This window comes from Artemia franciscana, chromosome 8 (genome assembly GCF_032884065.1).
Source record: "Artemia franciscana chromosome 8, ASM3288406v1, whole genome shotgun sequence".
Taxonomy (NCBI): Eukaryota; Metazoa; Arthropoda; class Branchiopoda; order Anostraca; family Artemiidae; genus Artemia; species Artemia franciscana.
The window spans coordinates 26259391-26283802 of NC_088870.1; the positions used below are offsets into that span (position 1 = coordinate 26259391).

General features: G+C 36.2%; 2 protein-coding genes across 3 annotated transcripts in view; both read right to left on the bottom strand.

The window, feature by feature from the left end:
* The window catches only part of LOC136030213 (adrenodoxin-like protein 2, mitochondrial), a 29148-nt gene extending 15554 nt beyond the window's left edge, over window positions 1–13594 (bottom strand). For both annotated transcript variants that reach the window (XM_065709016.1, XM_065709015.1), the window contains exon 1: window positions 13446–13594. In XM_065709016.1, coding sequence (XP_065565088.1) covers window positions 13446–13546 — 101 coding nt within the window. In that variant the 5' untranslated portion in view covers window positions 13547–13594. The remainder of the gene's footprint in view (window positions 1–13445) is intronic.
* Window positions 13595–20007: 6413 nt separating this feature from the next.
* Window positions 20008–24412, bottom strand: part of LOC136030215 (uncharacterized) — an 83066-nt gene continuing 78661 nt past the window's right edge. The window contains exon 13 of the mRNA XM_065709017.1: window positions 20008–20290. Coding sequence (XP_065565089.1) covers window positions 20098–20290 — 193 coding nt within the window. The 3' untranslated portion in view covers window positions 20008–20097. The remainder of the gene's footprint in view (window positions 20291–24412) is intronic.

Genomic DNA, 24412 nt, shown 5'->3' on the forward strand with positions numbered 1-24412 from the left:
AGTTTGACATCCTGGCATCTCCCATGATGAATCAGAAACAATTGAATCCGTTGAAAAAAGAGTCTTGAGAATAATTTTTGAAGAAGCTAAGGTACCATACTCGCTCCTTCTAAAAAGGGCCAAGCTGGAAACTCTTCACCACTGGAGAGGAACGTTGTGCCTCCATTTTGCAAAAAAAAACGCAATAATAAACCTTCGTATGGAAAACATTTTCCCCATCCAGACACCGCCTGCCACGTTCTGTTTCTGAACACGTTCCTATCTTGTCCCCCATCCGTTGCTTAACGTCCATGTATGAAAAAACCTTTGTTCCTTTCATTACTGATAAAATAAACCGCTAGTTTTCCTTCTTTTTTTTCTTTGGTACTGGTGATAAACAAGTTTAATGTTCGTTTGATTCTTTTGTTCCCTCCCCTTTGTTTATACAGGGTGACCCAAAAAGATTCGTACCCATATTTTATTCGATAAATAATCCATTTTTTAACAAATATCCTCTGTGTTGCAGGACATGAAAGGTGAACCTTTGGATGATCGTTTGCAGCTATAGTTACCCCAAAAATATCTTGGACCAATCAGCAGGAGACGTTCTCCCTGGAGATCTATTTTGCGACAAAATCATACCAGAGTGTACAAATTCAGTTTCGAAAACTTCCATTGTCGCAACTTTCCACCAAAATCACGATTGTTACTTGGATTACGAAATTCAGTGAGCATGGGACGGTAGTGGACTTATTTCTAAAACCACAGGGGGAACTTATTCAGGCAGGAAAGAGAGTGCAAGGAAAGAAGAAAACATTGCTGTAGTGAGGGACTACAATGTCCAATTAAACGTGAGAACACGCCACAGTGACTCCCTTGTCATTCCGAGTTTTTGGTTGTGTCTACGTACTGATTTCCTAGGGTTGCATCCTACTGAGTCCCTCACTGCAGCAATATTTTCCTCTTTTTCCAGCCTGAATAAGTTCCCCCTGCAATAGAAAGGATATTTGTTAAAAAATGGATTTTTTATCGAATAAAATATGGGTACGAATCTTTTTGGGTCACCCTGTATGTTCTCTTTTAAAACTTTTTAACACTAATTTTATCTCACCCCTCCTCAACGCCCCGCCCTTTACGCTAAAGTTTTTTTATTGTTTTAAAGAGTAGAGTTGTGAGAAAGAGTCAAACTTTAGCGTAAAGAGCGAGGCGCTGAGGAGGGGTCAGCCCCTTTCATATATGGAATATTTTCTGTCCGTTTTAAGTTTTAATGTCGCTTCTTACTTTCAGTTAAAAAAAATATGTTTTTTTAAATTTAATTTCTGAACGTTTTTGAATTAATGCAGGTGTTGATTTTAGATCACCGTACATGAATAATTAAAACGAAATTTGCATATTAACATTAATTTTTTTGGCTAAATGGCTTTCTCAAAGTTTTGATCGGACAATTCTGAGGAAAAAAGAAGCCTAGTTACCCTTCAATTATTTTGGTTACTTAAAAAGGCCACTAGAACTTTTGACTTTATTTACGAACGTTTTATTAGTAATAAATAAACGTAACTTACAAGTTAACTTACGTAACAATCTTATATATTCTATTCCGTATATAGGGGAGAGGTTCATCCCCTCGTCAATGCCTCGCTCTTTACACCAAAGTTTGATTTTTTGTTTCCATTCTTTAAGAATAACCCCTGAACCACAAAGGTTGTTTAATTAGAATGAATAGCTCTTTTGAAACTACTAAAAATACTTTAGCACAACGAGCGAGGTATCGAAGAGGGGATGAACTCCCTCATATACGTAATGATTTCTGTTTATTTTAAGTTCTAATGTTGATCCTTATTTTCAGTTGAAAAAACTTGATTTTTTATTATTTAATTTCTGAACGTTTATGAATTAATGAAGATTTGATTTTGGCTCACCATTCATGAATAATTAAAACGAAATTTGCATGTTAATTTTACTTTTTGGGCTAAACGGCTTTCTCAAAGTTTTGATCGGGCAATTTTGAGAAAAAAGGGGCGGGGGAGGGGGCCTATTTACCCTGCAATTTTTTTGTTTTCTTAAAAAGGCCACTAACTTTTAATTTTATTAGTAATAAATGTACGTAATTTATAAATTAACTTATGTAACGAACTTCTATATTCGTACATTTTTATTAGGTATTTGAGGGCGTTCAGCCCCTCGTCAATACCTCGCTCTTTACAGTAAAATTCGAATTTTGCTCCAATTCTTTAAGAATGACCCCTGAACCACAAAGGCCGTTTAATTACAATAAATAGCTCTTTTGAAATTACCAAAAATACTTTAGCGTTAAGAGCGAGGTATTGAGGAGGGGACGAATCCCCTCATATATGTAATAATTTCTGTTCGTTTTAAGTTTTAAGGTTGCTCCTTACTTTCAGTAGAAAAAACTTGTTTTTATTTAATTTCTCCATGTTGTTTTAAATAATGGTGGAAAATCAAGCGCCCCCTTCATGGAAATTATCTCCCCCCTGATAAATTCTTCCATGGAAAGATCCTCTCACATAATAATGCAAAGGTACTTGAATAATGCAAATTCAAGTACCTGGATTTGAGCTACTCACCAATCTGTCAAAGCCAAATGGTGGAGGGATAGCAGTGTACGTCAGATCTCCCCTCCAGGTCAGAGCTCTTAAAGTAAATTCCGATTACGAACCTAGGGTTGAGCAAACATGGGTAACGATTCTGCAGCGAACTTAACGATGCTGTAGTCAAATAGTTCGTGGTAACGAACTGTAGTAAGGAGTAACCCGGCTCAATAGTAAACGAAACTCTAAAAAACGGAATTTTGATGCTAAAAGATGCATCAAAAGAATCAGATTTTCATGCTGATTTTAAATATATAAGTTTCATCAAATTTAGTCTCTGTCATCAAAAAGTTACGAGCCTGAGAAAATTTGCCTTATTTTGGAAAATAGGGGGAAACAGCTCCTAAAAGTCATAGAATCTTAAAAAAAAATCACATCATCGCATTCAGCGTATCAGAGAATCCTATAGCAAATATTTCAAGCTCCAATCTACAAAAATGTGGAATTTCGTATTTTTTGCCAGTAGACAGATCACGGGTGCGTGTTTATTTGCTTTTTTTTGTTTTGTTTTTCTTTTCCCCAGGGGTCATATATCGACCAAGTGGTCCTAGAATGTTGCAAGAGCTCATTCTAACAGAAATGAAAAGTTCTAGTGCCCTTTTTAAGTGACCAAAAAAATTGGAGAACACCTAGGCCCCCTCCCACGCTCATTTTTTCCCAAAGTCAACAGATCAAAATTTTGAGATAGCCATTTTTTCCGCATAGTCGAAAACTATGATAACTATGTCTCTGAGGATGACTTTCTCCCCCATAGTCCGTGGGGGAGGGGCTGCAATTTACAAACTTTGACCAGTGTTTACATACAGTAATGGTTATTGGGAAGTTTACAGACGTTTTCTGGGGGATTTTTTGGTTGAGGGGGGGGGGGGGGTTGAGGGGAGGGGGCTATGTGGGAGGATCTTTCCTTGGAGGAATATGTCATGGGGGAAGAGAAAGTCAATGAAAAGGGCGCAGGATTTTCTAGCATTACTATAAAAAAAACAATGAAAAAATAAACACGAAAAAGTTTTTTTTTCAATTGAAAGTAAGGAGCAGCATTAAAACTTAAAACGAACAGAGATTATTACGCATATGAGGGGTTCTAAAAGTACTTTAGCATAAAGAGCGAGGTATTTAGGAGGAGATAAATGTAATTTCAACTATTTATTCTACGGCCTTTCTGATTCAGGGGTAATTCTTAAATAATTGGGACAAAACTTAAGATTTAGTGTAAAGAGTGAGGTATTAACGAGGGGACAAACCCCCTCATATACATAATAAAAATATAAGAATATACAAGTTTGTAACGTAAGTTAATTCTTAAGTAACGTATATATTTTACTAATAAAAACGTTCGTTAAAAATTAAAAGTTCTAGTTGCCTTTTTAAGTAACCAAAAAATTGGAGGGCAACTAGGCCTCCTTTCCCACCCCTTATTTCTGAAAATCGTCTGACCAAAACTAAGAGAAAGCCATTTAGCCAAAAAAAGAATTAATATGCAAACTTAATTTAAATAATTTATGTGAGGAGAACCAAAATCAAACATGCATTAATTCAAAAACGTTCAGAAATTAAATAAAAAAAAAACTAGTTTTTTTAACTGAAAGTAAGGAGCGACATTAAAACTGAAAACGAACAGAATTACTCCGTATATGAAATGGGTTGTCCCCTCCGCAATCCCTCGCTCTTTACGCTAAAGTTTGACTCTTTGCCACAATTCTACTTTTTAAAACAATTAAAAACTTTAGCGTAAACTTTAGCTCCTCCCCCGCTCCTTTTTTCTCAAAATCATTTGATCAAAACTACGAGAAAGCCAATTAGCCAAAAAAATAAATATGCAAATTTCGTTTTAATTATTCACCTGCGGAGTGCCAAAATCAAAACATGCATTGATTTAAAAACGTTCAGAAATTAAAAAAAAACAAGTTTTTTTTTAACGGGAAGTAAGGAGCGACATTAAAACTTAAAACGAACAGAATTTACTTCGTATATGAACGGGGCTGCTTCCCCATCAACGCCCCGCTCTTTACGCTAAAGTTTGACTATTTCTCTTAACTCTATTTTTTAAAACAGTAAAAAATTTTAGCGTAGACCTTTTGTTCATTAATGACCTGAGACACTCATTAGTATCGATTTGGAACCACCATTCAGAGCAAGTGACCATGTTGAAATTACTTGTTGGCTTAGGTTGTACCCACAAAAGGATAATTGGATTAAGCATGTGTACACAAACTCAAACCAGGTCAGACAAGAGTTGGCACACCAGGATTGGTCATTCATTGATGTTAAGAATATAGAGGAGGCTTGGCTTGAAATGATAAGGGTTTTGATTAACGCAACAGAAAAACATACAGTAAATTTCCTGGAAAAGAAGACCCAAAACCCTACCATTTATTACTCGTGATGTCAAGCAAGCTGCGCATAAAAAGAAGTATTGGAGTAAATACACAAGTAACCGCTCCAATGAGAGCCATGAGAAATTTAAACAAACACAAAATAAGGTTAGGTATCTCATGAGAAAACTTATGACTGAATATCAAGAGGGATTGTCATTTGATTCAAAATCTAACCGTAAGAGATTTCGGAAGTATGCTTCAGCTCGGAAACCAGGGAGACACTCAGTTACAGAACTACTTGTGAATGGCAATACCGTTAGTACCCTGAAAGATATAGCAGCTGAATTGAGTTGTCAATTTAAGTCAGTGTTCAAACCTCCAGACAATGCCCCCGTACCTGAAGCACCAGAATATTCTATTGAAGAACGAATACAAAAGATAACTGTGGTTGCCTCTGATATGGTGAGCCAACTGAAGCTGCTTAATCCTAACAAGTCTGTTGGCCCTGATGAGGTTCACCCACGAGCATTGAAAGAAGCTCATGCAGAAATAGCCCTCCCCCTTACGAACATGTTTCAGAAGTCTCTTGGTGCTAATCAGATTCCTCAGGATTGGCTGAATGCTAACGTTACATCTGTACATAAAGGAGTAGCCACATCAGCGTTTCCAATTATCCACCCATTAGTCTTACATCTGTAGCAGGTAAAATCTAAGAAGGAATCCTGAATACTCACATTATTGGATACTTGACCACCAATGAGATGGCTTCAGACGTGGACGCTCGGTTGAGACTAATTTGATTCATGTATATGATTATATTACTGAGCATCTAGATAAAGCAATCCCTGTTGACTTGGGTCTATTGGATTTTACAAAAGCCTTCGATAAGGTATGTCACTGTCGACTAAGGGCTAGTTATTTGCAATTGGAATACATAATGAAATCATAGAGTGGATGCTTCAGTTTCTTTACAGGAGAAAGCAAAGGGTGAAAATATTTGTGAAAAATAGACAGGTATTGAATCTTATATGGTACTGAATCTTAAAAAGGGCACTAGGACTTTTGATTACAAATCCAATGAGCCTCCTCTAAAGTTTATACCCATATATGGCCCCAGGTCACAGCTTACAACTCTTGTCCTGAGAGCTAGGGGGGGGAGTCATCTTCAAATACATAATTTCCAGACTTTTCAATTATGTTGAACAAAATAGCTATCTCAAAGTTTTTATTGGATGTGTTTGTGTTTATTAGACGTGTTTGGGGAGATGGTGGCTGTGGGAGGGGGGTTAGTTGCCCTCCTATCACTTTTGACTATTAAAAAAGGCGCTGGTCCTTTCAATTTCCAATTGAATGTGCTGTCTTTGAAGTTAATACAGCAACAAATGGCCATCTCAAAATTTCTATCAGATGCATTTTGGAAAAAACACAAGGTGTTTGGGGGGGGGTGTCCACCCTTCAATCATTCTGAATTTTAAAAAGGGCACTTTGACTTCTGATTAGAAATTTAATGAGCCCCCTCTGAAGTTTATATGACCGCCTTTCTATATAAACCTTAAATACCCCTAGGGCATAGCTTACAACCCTTGCCCTGAGGGATGTGAGGGGGTTGTCATTCTCAAAGACACAATTTCAAGATCTTTCAACTACATTGAACAAAATGGCTATCTCTAAATTTTGTTTGAATGTGTTGGGGAAATGGTGGGCATGGAAGAGGGGTTAGTTGTCCTCCAATGCACTTCTGACCATTATAAAGGGCACTAGTCCTTTCAATTTCCAATCCAACAAGCCCTTTTCAAAGTTTCTATGAAAATTGCTTCAATACAAAGTGCCCTAGTCTAAACAAAAAAAAATAATACACTGTTACCACATTGGTCTTTACTTAGGCAGTGCAAATGTGCTGCCTATGGTAGTGAACAGATCCAAAAAACAAATTATCTCCCACATGTTGGTAAAAGTGACCACCTCACCATTGAATTAATTACCCATAGACAAAAAGCAAAAAACAGATGAAAAAAAGGATATTTCCACACTACAAGGTGATTAGGGTCATACTGAGACAAAATAACTGGAAGTTGACACTCCAGGGTGGGTACAATGAGCAGTGGGAGAAATCCCAGGCTTTACTCGTGGAAACTTTGCAAGAGAACACAATAGAAAGCTTTGCCCCCATACCTAAGGGCTAGCATAAGACTGTAAAGATACACTATTGGTGAAAAAGGATAAGCCAGGCCATTATGAAAAATATGTCAAAGCCCAAAATAAATTAAGGAATCTTACCAAACAACTGTACCATAATTTTGAGACAAGACTTGCCAACCAAAGCAAGTTGAACCCTAAGAAATTCTGGACCTATGTTTCTAGCTGAGATCCATAAAATGCTTAACAACAAGTGACAGAAACAAAGTCATTGGCACCCAAAATACAGCTCATCTTCTAAATGAGCAATTTGCATTAGTCTTCACAAATGAACCTGATAAAGTTGTCAATCCCTATTTAAAGTCCAACATCCAGAAGCAAACGAGTTGAATTACAGTTACTATTTCTATGGTTGAAAAAGAACTCAAATGCCTGGACATCAACAAAAGCACTGGTGCTGACAACATTCATCTTTATCTGGTAAAGGAGCTGCTCACGAAATTGCCCCTGCGCCATCTATACCTTTTCAACATTCCCTTGATCATAAGAGTGTCCTCTCTCAAAACAAGCTAGCCTATATCACACTTATCTTTAAAAAAGGGAATAGATCCAAAGTTGAAGGTTACATACCTATCAGCCTCATATCTGCTGTTGCAAAAGTCCTTGAGAGGATTTTTAATGATGCACTTATTCAAAACCTTAATACTAGTGAAATTATCTCCAATAGGCAGCACAGCTTTCTCCCTGGAAAATCTGTAGAAACTAATTTTCTAGAAATTTATGAACAGATTACCAAGTTACTAGACAAAGGCCTTCTGTTGATTTGATTCTTTTAAACCTAGCAAAAGTGTTTGACAAGGTCCCACATAACCAGCTTTTTTTTAGGTTAACAGCAGCAAGAATCAACCATGAATTAGTAGACTGGCTAATGGACTTCCTGGCTGGTAGATCTCAGACTGTACAGCTCTTTGCAGCACATAACAAATGTACTTACTCCCAGCCCTGTAAAGTTCTAAGCAGTGTTCCTCAGGGAACAGTTTGGACACTGTTCCAAGGGAAATGATATGATCTACAAAGGTAGCAGCCACTTAACCATTTACACTGATGATTCAAAACTATTTGGTGCACCAGATAAATCATCAATACAATCTGACCCTGACCACATTCAGGCATGGGCAAACAGGTGGCTTCTTTCTTTCAACATGTCAAATTGTGTCACCATTCATTTTGGTCACAGTAACCCTCTGCAGCAATAAACCATGAATAATAACCATATATCATCACCTTTCCTCTCCAAACTTACATCAATGACAAAGACCTGGGAGTCACTATAGATAATCTTCTAAAGCTCCATGAACACTCTGCATAAAATGTTTCCAAAGCAAATTCTAGCCTTGGACTTATTAAAAGAACACTTATAGCCATTCACATGGAATCTTCTTGAAGCTATACAAGGCTATTATGAGACAAATTCTTGACTTTGGAACCTGCCTTGGTTGTCCTTCTTACAAATATGATATGTAATTCATTGAAGGTGCATAAAGGAGGGCCACCTAGTGCAACTTTGTACTTGGTAAGAAACTATATAGTGAGAGGCTATCTAACCTAAAACTCCCATCTTTGACCTTCAGATGCAACTGGAGTGGCATGCTACTCACATATAAATTTGTCAACCAGTCCCAAAATAAGCTCTTTACCCAGCTACCTAATGAAAGACAAATGAAATATTATTTAAAGAAGCTTCATAAGCCAGGAATTCTTTACAAAACTTCTTTAGCCAAAGGATCATCAATGATTGGAACTGTTTAAGCAAACTGTTTAAGTTAAAATGATACTTGACAACGAATGGGAAGCCAAACCTTGAAGATACAACTGGAGCTGCCCATCATATGCATCTCACAAATAGTGACTAATATATATGTAGGCTGTAAATAAAAGAGCTGTGCTGGGATGCTGATGCTGCTTGTCATACCCAACCAACTTGTATACTCTATCAGAAATTGACAATGTGAGGTGGTGTCTACTCTCAACTACAGAAGAATGGTCCCCTTGATCATAGCTATCTGTAGTCACTGCTACCAAGTGGGCTTAAATTTCATCTATACTAGCATACTCTTAGTTAGAAGGCATATCACTGGGCAGTAAACACAGTCACAACTCTGTTCTTTTATATTTTGTGTAAAGTGTTGAAACTGCCATCTCAACAATGGAGCCAAACAGATTGAACATTGGACCTTATTTCTCTCCAAAGTGGAAATCAAAGTAATTACATGTCAAGTCTTATGCTATTTCCAAATATTCAGGTAGCTTTTCCAACAATGTACCCTAGCCCTCCTTCACTGTGATTGCCCCAGATATTGCTCTAGGAATATATAAATGAAAACTAGTCAACCCCAACAAATTTAATTTTCTGTTATTTCTATGAATGTTCTGTCCTAGTTTACAATCGCTTCTCCTTAGAACAAAACAATACCTAGCCTATAAAGTTCTGAAATAAATTCAAAAGTTCAAAAATAAAAATAAAATACTTATATTATGTAATTCCTACAAGATCTTTGCTATGCTTTACCCTGTCCTCTATTAATGTTCAAATATAGATCTCAAATTATATTCTCTAAATTAACTTTTCTGTTTCTTAATTTTGTCAACATTACTTCTTTGCTGTTGAATCTATTTAAAAAAGAGTGATGTATAGAAAAATATTTGATTTGGGGTTTATATTTGCACATTGGGGAAATTGTCTAGTTTCATCACAAGCTGTCTAAACTGGAACTATGCTGTAAAGCAGTATAGTTCCTGTACTGTAGCACTTGCTAATTCTAGAAGTGGATCTATTTTTGGTTGACCCTCCTCCTCTATGGGGCAAACTAAAATGTGTAAAGTGGGCATGGCTTTGAAGCTGAGGGAAAAGTTAGATAACACTGTCTATAGAGCAAAGTGTATTAGTCCACAAACCCTGTAGGCAGTAGAGCAAGGTCTGACTGGTTAAGCCTTGTTTGTTATGGTCATGATCTATCATCATTGTAACCCTATTTTCTGGAAAAATTGCAGTTAGTCAAGGGCAAGCTTCTGTGGTGTTAAAAGATTGAAGGGAGGATATTTAATTTTTTGTGAGTTTTTTATTTTTTGAATTGCTGCATATAGCTAGATTTTGATGATTGCATTTTGATAACCTTGCCTACCTTATGCTTTCTTGGTTTTGTTGAAGGGGGATTTTAGGGTAAAATTCTAGTTAATTGACTTATTGCTATCTTGGAAAGGGTTTAAGTTAGGAAAATGAAACTTTCAGGGATGAATCTACAGACTAAAGTATGTCCTGGGAAGGTATTTTAAAGTATCAACCTTAACTCTTTCTCCCTCTAGAGGACCCTGAAATTTGCATGACAGGTCTATATCTATTGAAATTTTGACAAAACAACATTTTACTTCAATTTTCAGTTACTAGTTGCTTTTTCTCTGCCTTTAGTTCTGAAAATGCAATTCCTGTTATTTGAGTAGAATTTTGAACCATATCAATGTTTTCTTTCAAAATTTAGGAAATGTATTTGTATATCCTTAAAACCTAATAAAATAGAATTGAGCAAAGTTATGAAGCTGAAAACAATTTTGTTGTTCTTCAATTAAGCAGAAGATCTATTTTGCAAGGTTTCACTTTCATAACACACATATTTTTAAAGGTCATCAAAGGTCAGGACCCTCTAGAGAGAGAAGGAGTAAAGGAGGGCCACCTAGTGCAACTTTGTACTTGGTAAGAAACTATATAGTGAGAGGCTATCTAACCTAAAACTCCCATCTTTGACCTTCAGATGCAACTGGAGTGGCATGCTACTCACATATAAATTTGTCAACCAGTCCCAAAATAAGCTCTTTACCCAGCTACCTAATGAAAGACAAATGAAATATTATTTAAAGAAGCTTCATAAGCCAGGAATTAACTGTAGAATCAGACAAAACTTCTTTAGCCAAAGGATCATCAATGATTGGAACTGTTTAAGCAAACTGTTTAAGTTAAAAGGATACTTGACAAAGAATGGGAAGCCAAACCTTGAAGATACAACTGGAGCTGCCCATCATATGCATCTCACAAATAGTGACTAATATATATGTAGGCTATAAATAAAAGAGCTGTGCTGGGATGCTGCTTGTCATACCCAACCAACTTGTATACTCTATCAGAAATTGACAATGTGAGGTGGTGTCTACTCTCAACAACAGAAGAATGGTCCCCTTGATCATAGCTATCTGTAGTCACTGCTACCAAGTGGGCTTAAATTTCATCTATACTAGCATACTCTTAGTTAGAAGGCATATCACTGGGCAGTAAACACAGTCACAACTCTGTTCTTTTATATTTTGTGTAAAGTGTTGAAACTGCCATCTCAACAATGGAGCCAAACAGATTGAACATTGGACCTTATTTCTCTCCAAAGTGGAAATCAAAGTAATTACATGTCAAGTCTTATGCTATTTCCAAATATTCAGGTAGCTTTTCCAACAATGTACTCTAGCCCTCCTTCACTGTGATTGCCCCAGATATTGCTCTAGGAATATATAAATGAAAACTAGTCAACCCCAACAAATTTACATTTTCTGTTATTTCTATGAATGTTCTGTCCTAGTTTACAATTGCTTCTCCTTAGAACAAAACAATACCTAGCCTATAAAGTTCTGAAATAAATTCAAAAGTTCAAAAATAAAAATAAAATACTTATATTATGTAATTCCTACAAGATTTTTGCTATGCTTTACCCTGTCCTCTATTAATGTTCCAATATAGATCTCAAATTATATTCTCTAAATTAACTTTTCTGTTTCTTAATTTTGTCAACATTACTTCTTTGCTGTTGAATCTATTTAAAAAAGAGTGATGTATAGAAAAATATTTGATTTGGGGTATATATTTGCACATTGAGGAAATTGTTTAGTTTCATCACAAGCTGTCTAAACTGGAACTATGCTGTAAAGCAGTATAGTTCCTGTACTGTAGTACTTGCTAATTCTAGAAGTGGATCTATTTCTGGTTGACCCTCCTCCTCTATGGGGCAAACTAAAATGTGTAAAGTGGGCATGGTTTTGAAGCTGAGGGAAAAGTTAGATAACACTGTCTATAGAGCAAAGTGTATTAGTCCACAAACCCTGTAGGCAGTAGAGCAAGGTCTGACTGGTTAAGCCTTGTTTGTTATGGTCATGATCTATCATCATTGTAACCCTATTTTCTGGAAAAATAGCAGTTAGTCAAGGGCAAGCTTCTGTGGTGTTAAAAGTTTGAAGGGAGGATATTTTATTTTTTGTGAGTTTTTTTTATTTTTTTGAATTGCTGCATATAGCTAGATTTTGATGATTGCATTTTGATAACCTTGTCTACCTTATGCTTTCTTGGTTTTGTTGAAGGGGGATTTTAGGGTAAAATTCTAGTTAATTGACTTATTGCTATCTTGGAAAGGGTTTAAGTTAGGAAAATGAAACTTTCAGGGATGAATCTACAGACTAAAGTATGTCCTGGGAAGGTATTTTAAAGTATCAACCTTAACTCCTTCTCCCTCTAGAGGACCCTGAAATTTGCACGACAGGTCTACATCTATTGAAATTTTGACAAAACAACATTTTACTTCAATTTTCAGTTACTAGTTGCTTTTTCTCTGCCTTTAGTTCTGAAAATGCAATTCCTCTTATTTGAGTAGAATTTTGAACCATATCAATGTTTTCTTTCAAAATTTAGGAAATGTATTTGTATATCCTTAAAATCTTATAAAATAGAATTGAGCAAAGTTATGAAGCTGAAAACAATTTTGTTGTACTTCAATTAAGCAGAAGATCTATTTTGCAAGGTTTCACTTTCATAACACACATATTTTTAAAGGTCATCAAAGGTCAGGACCCTCTAGAGGGAGAAGGAGTAAAGGTAGTTACTTCAAAATACCTTCCCAGGACATAATTTAGTCTGTAGATTCATCTCTGAAAGTTTCATTTTCCTAACCTAAACCCTTTCTGAGATAGCAAGAAGTCAATTAACTAGAATTTTACCAATTTTAGAAAGCTAAAAAAAATGGACATGCTTCTCTAATAGGCTAATGACAGAAACAATATGCAATCATGAGAATCTTGCTATATGCAGTAATATGCATTTTCCAAACCTTGTGACAAAAGTAAAGCTTAACCCAAATTAAGGGGGAGGGATGTCAATTGAAGTAGCCTACTTTGAGGGAATGACTTAGCCTTGACAACGCAGGCTGAAGTATTTTTGAATTCTTAAGAACTATTTTCAGAATTTCATAGTATTATTTTTAGGAGGAGCAATTATAAACCAGGACAAATATCTTGGTTGAACAGCCTGTTTTGGAAATGGCCTCCAAAACAAAATTAACCAGGCTTCTAGTACTAGTCGGTCATTTCCAAGGAGAACTACCTTTCTTTAGCACTGTTAGATCGGAACAAACTGAAGTTTCTTGCATATATCCTAGAGTGTGTCATAATGGCTGATAAGCAAAGTTTATAAGGCGATATCATTCTACTTCTATTTTTAAAAAAGTTGCTGCATTTTTAACAGTGTTTGAACTTCATGATGGCAGGTTTTACGTTTTGGTAGACCAAAAATCCGTAAAATTCCGACGACTGAGAACGAAAAATCCGTCAAATTTTCCGTTAAAAAATCCTAAAAGTCCATAACAAATCTGTTCAAATAGAAATCTTGTGGTAAGCAGCTGTTACAAGCAGAAAAGTGTTCTTTGTTGAAACAATTCCTGGAGTTCAATGCTGCCCTCAAAAAGATTCCATCGGATCCATGGGCAGTCAAACAAGAAAAAAGAGCAAAAGCTTCTATTTATTCACTTCTTGAAAAAGTTTATGTGAACGGGGATAGATAAAAGGGTTGGACAAATGATGCTCTGGCTACTTGAATTTCACCTAAAATATCATCAAGCTGAATTGCGGATCAGTAAGTGCGTTTTTACCCAGAGTTGTCTTCCAAGTTCGCATCTCATTTTTCCCTTTTTGTATTTTTAATGTAACTAATGACCCCCCCCCCCCCGTCACGAAGATACGAAAAGAGTTGCAAGATCGATGTTTAAAATTTCATGGATATTTTTCATATAGTCCAGAATGTCTCCGAGTATCTAGTTGCCAGTGAATTGCTAAATGACTTCCGCAACTATCTCATTCTGAAAAAGAACAGAACTTCAAAAAACCAAGTGTGTCAGTGACGCTTCTGCTTGAGTTGGACTAGAATATATCTCGGGACGCTCGTTCTTTAGTCTTCTAGACAAAACGTTCTATCTAATCGTACAGCTCAAACATACAATATTCTGTTAAGTGGTATACAAATCAGCCCGTTGTCTGAACAATTAGGCAACTAAGCTAACTCAGTAAAGATTGTACTTTTATCGTGATAGACCGCGATCTGTAAGTTACTTTGGGTTAAAAGAGCTCGACAAATTTGATGTTTATGTACGGTAGATCTATTAGAACTCATGAAGGCAAATAACTCGGAAGTTAGCTCCTTTGAAAGCCTCTAAATTTTGAGAAAATACACGCTTAGTAGATACCAGAACGGATAAGGATATCGGTTAACTATAATATGTAATGCTGTGTAAAAAAAAAACAACTATTTTCTGGAGTACTGGGATACAATGGAAATAAGCTATAACTACATGTCGGCAACGGCATCAGCCCAGGAAATAAGACCTTCACGTTGTATAGTAACTAGTGTTTGAGACTCTTCAACCGTCGCGTTTGCTTTCACCGACATGATTCTTTTGGTCCAGGATAATCGATTTGGAGTGAACGTTCATCCTTCTCATTCCTACCTTCGTTTGCATCGCAGTCTTTAGCGAGATGGATGAGACACGATTCCAAGAATCAGTTTTGATGTTTTTCAGGACAGTAAAGAAACGTTCAACAACGGCGTTTGAGAATGGTAGCAAAAGTAAATACCTAATCACAACCATGACATTCGCAAATCTAGAACTTCCTGTGGGAGTATTGATATCGGAAATCTTTCTCAAGAAATCCAGAGTTTCAGTACTTTTGGGGAGATCTGAGACCAGCATTTCCCGGCACTCGTCATGAATGATAATAGCATTCCAGTTTCGAAGCTTGTATTTGCGAATAAATTTTGATAGTTTTTTTGGAGCTGCCGAGTCGGCGGTCATCACAGAGTCTAACAGGCCAGCATATACGAACATTTCGTTGTCAAATACGGATCTTTGCCGCATCTGCTTAATCGCATCGACCTAAAGATAACGGACTGACTCATGCACCAAATTAACAGAAAGGTCGTCATTGCGGTTTCTTCGGTCTAACTGCAACGTCTCCAGAGATTCATAAGCGAGCATCCCAAGGTATACCTCTTCCAAAGCAAGGTATTCCCTGACATTTTCAGGGTCCAACTCTAACACAGACGTCCCTCTGACGTAAGCTGCTTTCATAAAGCTCATTGCCAATTTACGGATCAGCAGCTCCACTTCTGGTTCTATATGATGGAAGAGCGGCTTCTCGCTCTCGAAGAGTTTGCTAAAATCATTTAATAATTCAAGAATATAACTTTCAAATTCAAACTGGATTCTAAGAAGTAGATTAGCCAAAGCTTGTGTAGCTCGATCGTTAGTGTGAGTAGGGTCTTCGAGAGCTAACCCTTGGAACCAAAGTTGCAAAGGACTCCACTGTTTGAGAATCTTATCAACGCACTATTTAAGTGAAAGCCAACGCGTCTGCCCCAGCAAGAACATTTAATTGATATCTGTGTCCGTAAATCTTTGGAAGGCAACAAAGTCGCTCCTTCTCTTAGCACTCATGTTGAAATGGGCATGCACGGTACAACATAAATCTTTTAACCCCTTTGGTAGCTTCTTACAGGCATAAGATGCTACTAGATGTATCACATGGTTGCTACACTTTACACAGGTGATCCAGGGATACTGTGCCTTGATCCTGCTGACAACAGAATTGTCGGAGCCAGACATGGTATTGCAGGTATCCGAACAGTAGCCGATCCAGTTCTCAAGTGGTATCTTTCTATCTTTGATAGCTTTCTGGACAAGCTCAAAGACTGTCTCTGCTCTTGAGTCAGGATATTCGATCATCCAGTAGGTTAACTTCTATTTCAAGTTCTGAATTGCAAAATGTGACGGCAACAGCAAGTTGTTTCACCACACTGACATCAGTTGTCTCATCGATAATGACCGTGAACTGAGTTGACTCGAGTTTTTCGCAAAACATCTCATTAAAATAAGGCCCTAGCCCTTGACGAACAATGTTTGTTGCTTTCTGTTTTCCCAGAGCAATGTTTTCAGTTACAGACTTATTTCGCAGGCTTTTCACAGGTGGTACTAGCTTCTTTATCAGGAAAAAAGCCAATTCATTCTCGACAAGGAAGGCAACCATCTTGGCTTCCGTAGTCTCAACGTCTTTAAGATCAACTGCAAACACATGATTGATGGGGACAGTTGCTTTTTTTGCATAGTCTATACTCCTCACTAGTTCCTAATGCTTTGCAGATTTTGCATTTTTACCAAGTTCAGTTTTCCACAAATAAAGCTCTTTTTACAGTACGTACAAAATCCCTTTTCGTCATTGGCTTTATCTCTTGCGAGCCAAGTTGAACACTCAGGCATTCTCAGCCAACTAGACTGAAACTTTGACCTCGATCAGGCATACTTTTTCTTTGCTGACGTTGATTCTCTTCTTTTTCTCCTATCTCCTTCACTATCTATATCCATTGCACTAACTGCATCTTCATAATCGTTAGTATCGGACTCAGTATCAACTATGCTTGAAGACATGGCAGCTATCCTTCGTAACTAGATAAAAAAGGGTACTTAGGAGTGTAGAGTGTACTCGTGACAGTTACAAAGACACAAGAGGAAAAAGTATAACCGGTCGGAGTTGAACTTCCATTAAAGCTGAGCCCCATTGTAAGAGACAAGTCCGCAATGAGTATATACATTTGCGATTTTAAGAAGTAGGTCTACTCAGTAAAATCAGCAAACAATTGTGAAGTTCATTAAAATGTAAAAAAAGAAATTAACGAGAGTAAATTATGCTTGGAAAGTTCTAATATAAAATGCATGGAATCCTCTTCTTTGTTCTTTCCCTGAAGAATATCCCAATTTTTTTTTTTACCGAAATCTAATCAGTACTAATGGAACAAAATCACACTGAAAGATCCTATGCTATTTTGATGATTAAGACACTAAACAATTTGACACATTTGCAAAAGGGATAGGTCCATTTTGGTAGTCCCACTTGTTCCAAGCTACCAAACTTTTCACAGGTGATACTTGGCTACATTGGTAAAGAATGTCCTTGAGATCCAGTGGCGGATCCAAGGGGGAGGCAAAGGGGAAAATCATCCCCCCCTAGACATAATGTTTTGATTATCTTTATTAATCAAAATGATTTAATTGTTTTGTATCTTGGCTAGAATTTTTTCAGCGCGCAGACTGGCAGAATCTTTTTATTACATTCATTTAACAACTCCAATATTAAAAAAGATTTCGATTTCTATTTACTTTTTCAAAGGAAGTTAAAGCAAAATCCAGTGATTCCACTTGTTTCTCTTTAAAAGTCTTGCCGGGAGGCATTGAAATCAACCAAAAATTGATTGATTCAAGGTTGAGAATTTGAGAGAAAATTTCCAAAAATATTTGAATACTAAACTGGAGAATTTAAAATTTGACAATGTAGAAGATGGATGGAATAATTTTAGGAAAATAGTCTTTTAGGTCACTGATGGTGTCTTAGGAAAGAAAGTTGGAAACAAAGCTAGGAGTATTAGTGAAAATGCTTTATGTTATATAGAGAGGAAGAGAGGCTTTTATAAGAATTATTTGAACAACAGACCATATGAAAATAAGAAGAATATAAGGAAAGTGGAGAAAGCATTAAAATATGAGTTAAGGAGATGTGAAGTGGAGGCCATGGATAAAATTGCCGAAGATCTAGAAGATAAAGACAGACGACATAATAGTAAAATATTGTACTGGTATGTTAATAGATTGTGAAGGAAGTCGATCTGGACTCTTCCCATTTTAATAAAGGAACGGGGCCACAACTAGTGACAGGAAACGAATAAAGAGAGATAAGCAGAACATTTTGAGAATGTGCTAAGCCATGGTAGAGCTACAGGAAAAGATATAGAAAAGAATGAATATGTTTGTGACACTTAGGAGTGAAGGACGATTTATTTTGCAAGAAAGAATTAATGACAGTACTAAAAGAAGTAAAAGTTAATAAGGCCCCAAATGTCGATAAACGAGTTCCTTTAAATATGGTGATTACGAAGTTAGAAATAAGTTACAGAAGATTATGAACATGATTTTTGAAAAAGGGGAAGTACCTACCGATTTTAGGAAAACTCTAATTAAACCCCTCTATAAGAAATGCGATAAGGACGAACGGGGTAATTATAGAGACATTAGCCTGGTTTCTGTAGAATTTTAAATTATTTAGTATGGTGATACTCAGCTGAATAGCTTTTCTTCACTTCATTATAATACGATAACTTCCCACAATTTGGGTCTTTTCGTCAGAGCCACTGATTAAGTTAAAACAGTGATTTAAAGAAAATGAAAATTCTAACTTGAAATGTTACAACGTTAAAAACAACTATCGCATAGACATTTTGACTGATAAATTCTGAAGCGTGATTACTCCAAAAAACAGAGGAGGATTTACTAGCTGTTTTCCAGAGAAAGTGCCTACCGGTGATCTTGGGCACCCGACTGACTGACCATATCTCAAACAGTAAACTATACGAAAAAGGTGGTTCAATATGACTTTCGAGGGCTATAATGAGAGAAAGGTTGAGACGACTGGGGCACGTTCAACGGATAAAAGATGACAGATTGTGTTTGTCAGCCAATCGTCTAGGGTCAAACAAAACGCAGGTAGTCCCTGAATGGGGTGGGAGGATGTTGTTAGGAAAGTTTTAAGGAAAATGGAAACTTCCTTGGAGAGTGTAAAGAGTGAGGCTTTGAATAGATTGGGATGGAGGAAGAGCGTGGGTAGGTGGTGGCCTCAGCTGGCTTGGTTCTACAGTGAGTTGCTAGTAGTAGTAAACTTGAACACCAAGGTTTAACAGCTTTACTCACCAAACGTTTTGAATTGTTGCACATATACTGTAGTTTAACATCATAAGAAACATGGACAAATTCCTTTTTCTTACGTAAACAAAGAATAAAGCTAAAACTATTAGGTTCCTATGAAAATGAGGTAATACATTTGCGATGCATGGCGCGACTCAGTTGCGTGGAGCCTACGGCCCGAGCTTCTAACCAAGTGAAGGGGGCATTTTGGTTTGTGACGTTTTCCTATATTTGTTGAAGTCTGTAAAACCACAGCTCTACTGGAGACACAAAACCGACACAACAAAACAGGTTTAAGAGCAGGAAAGTCCACAAGTTGTATACAGATCTAAAAAAAACTCAAGCAACCTCAATGTTTAGTAAAGCACTAATTTTGTAAAATTCTACAAATATAGGGAATTTTAAAGGTCTGTTTATTTGAACTATTTTTTCAATTATAATTTTTTTCAACATTTTCTAACTTCGGCAAAGAAACTAAAGAAGTCAACATGAGTTTTTTTTCGAAAATAGGGAATCGAATATAAGTTCTACATTCGCACCTTTCTTAAGCTCTCCCTAAGAAAATGTATAATTTTGTCACACAAAGGGTTGAAAAGTATGTTATCCCAGGTATCTTTGAGGAGTTACAGATAAAAATTCAATTATTCATGAAATATTGTCTATATGAAACATTTGAAGATTTAAAATTATTTTGCAAGGAACATTCGGAAAACCAGCTAATGACGACATTTTGGGGGATAAGGTAACAAGATTGCTCAAAATGACGTAATATCCCAAAGAATTATCTTTCAAAGATAAGTGTGTTATACCATCTTGCTTGTGAAGATCCTGTTATTTATTATTGAAAACTATCGGTTTGTCTTGTTACGGGGGTTCACAACCCCCCTGTTTCTGAAAAACTAAGTTTATTGAAAAAAAAGTTGTAATCACAGATTTCCACGATCAATGCTGTGTTAAATAGGTGACAAGTTCTTTCGTTTAAGTCATACTCAAAGATTGTCTTGATGACCGACGTGGTTGACCTTTAGGAGGTTGAAGTTTTCTTCGATACACTCTTTTCGGTTTGATCTCTTCGTCCCTTGCTTTATCTTTGGCTTCTTCTTGAGGATTTTTCTCCCTATTAAGAGCCTTTTGCAGTGATACTCGCCTGAGTTCCCTCAGTTCCCGCTTTCTAAAAAGAAAAGGGCAAATTTATAAAAAGCTTGCTGTTGGACGACTTTTTAAAACCAGCAGTAAAATTCGGGGTTCATAAACATACTTTACCTTTGCACTTACAGCAAGTATGATTACAGTCTGTTGGATAGAAGAGACGCAAAAAGGTTACTAAAAACAGACCAGAATACTTTGTCATGGCTTAAACGACAGGGTGTCAATCCTACATCGTCATAGTTTTATAAGAGAACAAAAATTTAGCGTTCATTTTTGAGTGCTATGATAGCTATTTAAATAAACGAATACGAACGAATACGAACGTACGAACGAAAAAAAAAAAATGCGTATACGCTTTTCATAGGAACAGTTTTTTGTTTAAGGGATTAATTTATATAATAAAAAAGAGATAAACATTACGATATGTAGCTGAATAATGTCTTTTCGCTTTGGTATTTGGCATATAATTTTACTAGGATCTGTGAGAAAGAGATATTACCAACATAGCTATGCTTAGGCTATGCAGCGAAGCTGAGTTCAAGTTAGCAAAGGTGTCAGGCGAATTCCTTAATTATCACAAGTTCGAATTACAGCTCTAAATGAGCACCTGGAAAAATCTAGGGGAAAACACGGGAAGCATCGGGTGATTTACCCCCAACCACATATTGCACCAAAGGCATCAAATCAGGAGATCGGTGCCTTCGCAACGCAGACCATTGGTCAGCATGCGAGAAAGTTTTAAGATCAGTAATTTCTAGAAAAATTTCTGGTCATTCATTAGACAAATTTGTATAAAGTCAAATATAATATGATACTCTTATCGAAGGGGTGAATGTCAATACTAATGAGAGCGATTTTTTTTTTAGAGAGGATGGATGTCTGAGTAGAACTGTACACAATTGCATCTCAAATCATCTCTGTCACCTAAAATTCACTGTTTATGGTGTGGTACTGACAACATTTTATTACGTTATTAAAGTGCCAACGATCACAATTCCTCCAGTTTACTGTTTTTACAACATTTGTGAGGTTAAAATATATGGATTTTAGTAGTAATTAAATTTTTTTTTTCGAGATACAACGACAGGGTATCTTTGGACACTTTTTACACTATCTATATTTAATTAATATTGATACCACTCTCCACCATATTCAGTAATTAATAATGCTATTTGAATCTCATAAATATAGTCTCTTAGTATGTTTTTACTCAATTTACATTGTCGTTTTCTTTTTGTTTTTTTTTGAGTAGAATGAACAAGATTTAAACCAAAACTTTATTGGCAGAATTATATTTTGTACAGAAATAAACTATAAAGATACTAACTTCAAAGATACAAAAGCTTAAAAAATACAACCTGAGGGAAAGCCTTGCATAAAAAAAAATATAGAACTGAGTATTTACCTACTCTCTTTAAAAAGGCAATATCTACTCTCTTTTAGAGAGCAATAATCTTCTATGTCTATATTTTTTCTCGAAAACGGCTCAATAATTTTTTCTGTAAGTTGGAAAACTAACAATTTTAAGCCTGAAATAAACGATCTAGATGGGTCACGACTTTCGAAAAATTCGAAACGTTCACAGGGATGATAGTGTCGAATATTCGTAGGGATTTATGGGGCCATACGGAATCGTACAAGATGACAATTGAAGCCGACCAGCTAAAGCAAAAGCCATGGAAAAAGTGTCTGAAGTAATGATGATCAAAAATGAAGCACAAAAAAATCTGCAGTTAAAAGACATGCGACAACGAGCATCATAGCTAATCATTCCTGAAAACAAACGACAACAAAATATGTGGTAAGAAGACAAGCGACAGCGAGAATCACATCAAATTGCAAACGAAAATGACGCAGAAAGGAAACTTTGGTTAAAGGACAAGGGGCAGCGAGAATCACAACAAATCGCAAACGAAAATGGTGCAAAGCAAAAAATGCGATTGGAAGAATGAAACGACGAGCATCACAACAAATTGCAAAAAATATCATGCACAACGAAATCTGCAGTTAGAAGAAATGCGACAAAGAAAGGCATGAATAATTTTAGTTGCCTGAGATGTATTGCGTCATTCTTTATTAATTCAAATCCAAAATAACCGTAGAGAAACACTCGAAGTGCTGATTAAAAAAAGCCATCTCCGGAAATGTTTAAAAAAAATCGTAAAAAAAAACATACATGTTGATCCTGATCAGAAAGTATTCACAAAGCGATCAAAATTACAATAGAATGAAGGAACTTGTCATTTTAGGAGCCTTAACAAAGAAGTAGGTGAAACCAATGCTGAGATTGTCTATCACCTCCCAAGAGAACATACATACTATAAAGGTTGTTATTCTGAGAAGAATGCATAGAAAGGAGGAGTCTAATTCACACCAGAATTTCTTTGTGCAATTGAAAGTACTGATTTATCACTCCATGACCTAAAATTAAAGAATAACATGATAATTATGCTAATGCGATCACGCATGGTTGTTTTTGAATTATGTAACAACGCAATTGAAGCGAAAATAATTACTGGGGAAAAGGCTGGGAAAAAAGGCCAAATTAATCTGCGGTTAGAATATAAGCAACGGCGAGAATCACATTTTTACAAGCCTGCCACGTGCTGATTACCAGAGACTGAGTAAAGTTCAGTCTCCTGGTACTATGCCATTATTTTTCATGCACCTTTAACTCTTTGATATGAAAAACAATGTCGTTGCTGTTGTCAAGCTCTCACTTTCCACAAATAATAATAAAGCAATTTCAATGAAAAATTAGTTTTTATTCATCATCGATTTTTGTTCAAACTGCATGGGAGGATACGAAGCACAGTTTCGAAATTAATATGATTTCAATAGCAATAACAAATGTTGAATCCAGAAAAAAAAGAAAGACTATTCAAAATTACACTATTGACAAAATTTGAATAGTCTTTCATTTGTCCTGGCTTTTCCTTTTTATTTCTTTCTGTCTTGCTCCTCTGCCGACTTCACTTCAAAAGGTAAAGGTTTTTATAATTTGTTTTGTTTTTACTTTTTCTGCGTTGGCGTTGAGGATGGCTTGGCGGAGGTCCTTGCCGAATGTCTGCTCGTTTCTTGGTTTCTTAGCTATTCTAATTTTGTCGTTTATCAAACAACAAACCTAAAGTTAATTGTATAGACCTAAATAAAGCGATTAGTTTTCCTTAGTCTTCAAGAAGATAACAGTAAATTATCGCTTTTTATTAGTATTAAAGACCTCGACGATGATTAGATGTACTACAGAAACTAAACTAGAGAAACAATTCTGAGTGTGACTTGCTGTTATTGAATGGTAATGCACAAAGTCGTAGCTATGGGTTGGGGTAGGGACAAGAGGGTACACTTGTCCCTAGGTGCAGTATCTTCTGTAGAACCATTCAGATAAACGTGCATTTCTTTAGTACTCAGGACATTTGAATACAGAATAGCCACAACAACTTGGGCTACCGAATTAAAAATTTCAGAGCGTATTGGGGGGACTAAATTAATTTTAAATGTTGACTTGTGAAATAAATCAAGACAAAGTGTCTGTCCAGCCTATGGAAATGACATACCTACAATATTTCAGGAGCAGCTTGGGAAATGGTGTTCAAACTTTCAGGTAGTGATGGGGGAAGGATGAGGTGGACAAAAGGACTTCAAATTTTATGTTGGGGCAAAAGAGGTTCTAAAACACGTTCTTTTTTTTCGGGTTGCCATAATCGTTTTGTTTCTCACTTTAACTTGATCCCCCTTCCAAAATAAAATCCAGCATACACGCCCACACCCCAACTTTAGCAACTAGCTCAGCATTGGGCCCAGATATTTATCCTCAACAACTTGTCAAATAGCTATTTTTTGAAATAAGTAATATTGATTCAACAACGGTTACATTAGCACAATTTTTTCTTCACAACTTAGGATATACTTTATTAGCAAAATTTATATAGGATATAATTAAGACTGAAGTGATTTTATTAAGGTCCAGAACAATTAATATTTAATGAAATTATTTCAATTGAAAATAAAACTTCAAAGGTTAGAAAATTAAGAAAAAAACTAAAGAACTTAGGTTTGTTTTGAATTCTTCTAGCTAAACTCGCAATTTTACTTTCTCGACGATTTAGGATAACTGCGGTTTAAGGAGCCAAGATTAACAATG